The following is a 5,000-nucleotide window of genomic DNA, read 5'->3' on the forward strand; positions in this document are numbered from 1 at the left end:
GTCAGACCAGGAAGTAAGAAGAGAGACTTGTCTGGCAGCAGGGGTCATGAAATCTCTTGACAAGGGTATTTGGAGATCCCGGTACTTGTGCAGAAGGACCAAGCTACTTTCACATCCCTGATACTGCCAGTTTTACTATGCAGGAGTGAAACCTGGACGCTATCTTGTGTTTTGGAATCTCATCTTGATGCCTTTTGTAACAGATCATTGCGCCGGATCATGGGGTACAGTTGGCGGGACCATGTGTCCAAACAACGGTTGCACAATGAGACTGGTACAGGACCTTTTACTTGCACAATCCACGATCACCAACTCAGGCTATACAGCCACCTGGCTCGTTTCCCACAGGATGATCCTGCCCACTAGGTTGTCTCTGTTCGGAATAACCCTGGGTGGAGGAGGCCTGTGAGACGACCAAGGAAGTCATGGCTTGGCCAGATCGATCAAACCTGTTGTGTAGAGCTAGAGATGGGCTGGGCCCCTGCCTGGCAGCTCACCATTAGGGGCCCTCGTAGGGGGAAGTGAAGGGTGGATAAGGCTATGTGCCTCTGCCAGCGTTAGCTACCCAATGATGATGATGATGATTATAGATTACCTAGACAGATAATATGGAGTTTGTGCAAGTAAAACAGTCTATTACCATCTTGATAAATACAGATATTTGAAAATGGCAAAAAAGCAATAACTACTTATTCAGAAAAAGAGACAACTTTGCAAAGAAAGAGAAGAAGTTTTGATCACACAAGAGTATTCATGTCAATCAGGCCTACAAGCCTTACTCCGAGGAGAGTCACCAATCAAGTAAGCCTAATGCTCGGATTTTGGGCTACATGTGGAGATCAAAACACCCAGATCCAGTTGATTAAGGATTTAAGAAGATGAAGACCAATATATCATCTGTTCATAAATACAAATAACTTGTATAGAATGCAAGCATTATCACAATCAAGGTGCAGTTAACTGCATAAAGGAATTATTATTGCTAACCTGCAAGCCCCATCTCTTCCTGATCCAAGAAAGAGATGATCGTAAAAAGGCACAAACCTTAATCCTAATTTCCACTCTTAAATATTTCCTGATAAGTGTGTGTGTGTGTGTGTGTGTGTGTGTGTGTGTGTGTGTGTGTGTGTGTGTGTGTGTGTGTGTGTGTGTGTGTGTGTGTGTGTGTGTGTGTGTGAAGGCAATGTTTAACCCAATGCCGTCGGGGAAAATGAACAAAAAATGGGGAAAATGCTGTGCCCATTTTCTATATTTTTTGTGAAATGTCTGCTCATAGATGGCTCTGCTAGTGCTTAGCCACAAAGGAGTCAATTAGTAGACCTTGTGACCATACGTGATTTGAATTGGCGGGAAAAACGTGTTTTATACTAGTGCTATGGATATCGATGGTGTTATTTTTATTATAAACATTATAATTATTATAATGTTTTTTAATATTAGTAACAGCAAAATAAGATAATGTAAAATATTTCGTAAATCAAAGAAAAGGGTGAACGGGCGAGACGGGCAGTACTCCTAACTGGCTCATTGGTGACTTAGTACAAGTATAGCCATCTATGTGTATAAACAATCAAACAAGTACTAACAGTTGGCAAAGCACGTGTCTACCCGTCGTATCCGTCGGCAAGGGGTTAAGAATTAATGTTAACATTAAAAACATATTAAATATGCAACCTACCTTAGCTTTCAGAGATCCTCTCTCCATCTTCTCAAAGCCAACAGCCAGAACACAATCAGCTTGGCCGCCTGCAATGATGTTCTTTGCCAGCAAAAGTGCAGTGGACCCAGTTGAACAGTTGTTGTTGACATTGTACATTGGTATGCCTGTCATGCCAACCTCATACAAGGCACGCTGACCACATGTTGAATCACCTATTGGATAATGTTATATGTATACTCATCAAAAAAAAAAAACAATGAATATATGCACACATGTGCACACACACACACAAATAATAAAAATAACAAACTCATTCATGCTTATAGAAAAGCAAATATGAATAAATATGTGTGTACTCCTGTACATACACACAACAATATATACATACATACTTATATACATACATATGTGCATACATGTGTATATATATGTATATATGTATATATGTATATATGCATATATGTACATATAAATACATATATATGTATGGATATTTGAATATATACACACAGAAATATCTATACATATATATACATATATATACATATATATACACAAATATATACATACATACATACATAAACACACACACACACACACACACACACACACACACACACACACACACACACACACACACACACACACACACACACACACACACACACACACACACACATACATATACATACACATACATACCTATTCATATACATATATAAACATACATATATATACATATATATAAACATATATATATACATTTATATATGTATATATATATGTATATATACATACATACATACATATGTATATACATAAATATAAATATACATATGTATATATGAATGGTGAAAACACTCTACCGTGTTGATACTATAATAGAAAAAGGTTGGACCTGAGGATGAAATCCAGGTGAATTCTGAAACTGTTGTCTCACCTTCACTAAATCTAGTTTTACATTGTGGGTTTTTCTACCATGTGTATATATATATATGTATATATGTATGTGTATATATACATATATACATACATACATATATACATACATACATACATACATACATACATACATACATACATACATACATACATACATACATACATACATACATACATACATACATACATACATACATACACACACATACACACACACACACACACACACACACACACACACAATCAATACATTCTTTACTTATACTGGGAAGAATAAAAACAATTTCTCCAATAAACAAAGCTATAATAAAATTTATATTGTTTTCCACTGAGGAAAAATACATCTGTTGTTGTATGGTTAAATCCTATCCTAGATATCAAACCTAAAAGGACTGTTCATGAAGGGATGTATAACATTACATACCATAAACATATCCAATGGTAGCTTGCTGTATCTTATCATAGCTTAGTTTTGCATCAGCTAAGGCTTTGCCCACAGATTCTTTTACCATCTGAGGGTAACCAAAATCCTCTCGTCGACCAGGTTTCTCAAACTATAAAACATGTATACATATTAGTAGAATAAAGTCTTTCTATAAAGAAAATAAAAATTGCAAATAAGATTTTCTTGTGCTAACAAATATGATTTGATTTGCATGGTAAATCACAATCAATCTTATTAATGCCTGCTAGCTCTACTTTTTCTTCTTCACAGAATAAATTCAGATATAGACTATAGATAGCTCCCTAATAACATTCAACCTTTTTTTGAATGGGATAATTTGATGTGCAAAATGCAGAGGAAATAATACTTCTGACTAAGTTCCATATGAATGTTTGAATTTGCAAAAATATAAGCTTAAAATGTTTTCAACTTAAAAATTACCAACATAAAATCACTAATGGTCTCATTGAATTTTCCAAATGTAAATATCCATGAGCAGAAAAATATGTAACTGCATATTATGTTATCTTAATTCATTTACACCAGGAGTACATGAACAAATATACTGTCTACTGTAGTTATGTCTTCTTAACAACTGATGGCTCCTGAGGCACTTAAGTCACCAAGGATCCAATTACTAGAGCTACCTGACTTTAAATGCTTACCCCATTCCCTAAATTTGAGAATGAAAGGTTTATATATATTTTGCTATTACTATTTTTAATACTCTTATAATGATGATGATGATGATGATGATGATGATGATGATGATGATGATGATGATGATGATGATGATGATGATGATGATGATGATGATGATGATGATGATGATGATGATGATAATTACTACAAAAACTATAACAACAAAATTAGAAATCATAATAATAGTAATAGATATGAAAATATGTTTTCACAGAAAATTCAAGAAATGGGGGTAAACAGGAGGCCGAGTAATTACCTCCATTGGTTAGTAAGCGCTTGTGAACTATCTATGTGTAAACAAAATCAAGGAAACACAATCATATTGGAGAATAGGATAATATGTTACTGGGAAAGGTAATTTAGAATGTTAATTTCAAAGGAAATTTGTTACAGAACAAGCTAAAAGACTTCTTACATATCTCCATATATCACATTATTGGTAAGCTGATAGCAAGACAATCTCTGGAGTGAAGATAGCATATCACTCTTTGAGTGATTATTATGCTACTTTCTGTAAATAAGTCAGTATGATATATCCAATTCTTATACTTTACAAAATGATCTGAAAACACCAAATGTTGAATTTGTGAAAGGAAAGATAACCCGAAGCCACCTCGAATGGTATGTACATACATGTCATGCCCACTGTAAGTTTAATTTATTAATTGTTTTTACACATAGATGGCTCCACAAGTATTAAGTCATCAATGAGCCAATTATGAGTATTACCTATCTCAACTCTTTAACCTTTTCTTTGATTTTCAAAAATATTTTTTGGTATCAAATATTGATGTTCGTAATGTCAGTAACACTGTAATAATTATAATATCTAATGTCAGTTATCCAATATCCAAGAATTGTAACAAACAGTAAGAAAAAAAACAAAAACAGATAACAATATGGATAATAAAGTGTTTCTATAGGTGAGGTATATGCTATAAATAAAAGTAAAAAATAAATAAAATTAGCAAAATGTCAAGAAGACATAAATCCTGTAAGATTTGATGTAGTCTCCCTCAGGGAAAATACACATTCTGATATCTTAGCATCTTTATTTCATATGTACATGTATTACTTAATGAATCTTAGGAGCTGCCTTTTCGACAAAAGGTGAAAATTACATGAATTATTTTTCAAGAAATGAGCATGCCATCTATGTATCAGATATATTCCATTACAATTGTAAGGATGAAAGACTAGTTCAGTCTAATTGTATAATGTTCTATTAGAGTACAGCCTTTATTTCACAAA

At 33.9% G+C, this 5,000-nt stretch overlaps 1 protein-coding gene across 3 annotated transcripts in view; it reads right to left on the reverse strand.

The window, feature by feature from the left end:
- LOC125027968 (sterol carrier protein 2-like) overlaps positions 1-5,000 on the reverse strand; it is a 33,092-nt gene that overhangs the window by 27,285 nt on the left and 807 nt on the right. Inside the window, exons 2-3 of one of the 3 annotated variants that reach the window (XM_047617174.1) lie at positions 3,027-3,156; positions 1,679-1,872 (exon numbers count right to left, since the gene is read on the reverse strand). The exons of 1 other annotated variant lie outside the window; for it this stretch is intronic. In XM_047617174.1, coding sequence (XP_047473130.1) covers positions 1,679-1,872; positions 3,027-3,156 — 324 coding nt within the window. The remainder of the gene's footprint in view (positions 1-1,678; positions 1,873-3,026; positions 3,157-5,000) is intronic. One more of the 3 variants, XM_047617175.1, reaches the window with a different exon arrangement.

This window comes from Penaeus chinensis, chromosome 8 (assembly GCF_019202785.1).
Source record: "Penaeus chinensis breed Huanghai No. 1 chromosome 8, ASM1920278v2, whole genome shotgun sequence".
In the NCBI taxonomy this organism is placed as follows: domain Eukaryota; kingdom Metazoa; phylum Arthropoda; class Malacostraca; order Decapoda; family Penaeidae; genus Penaeus; species Penaeus chinensis.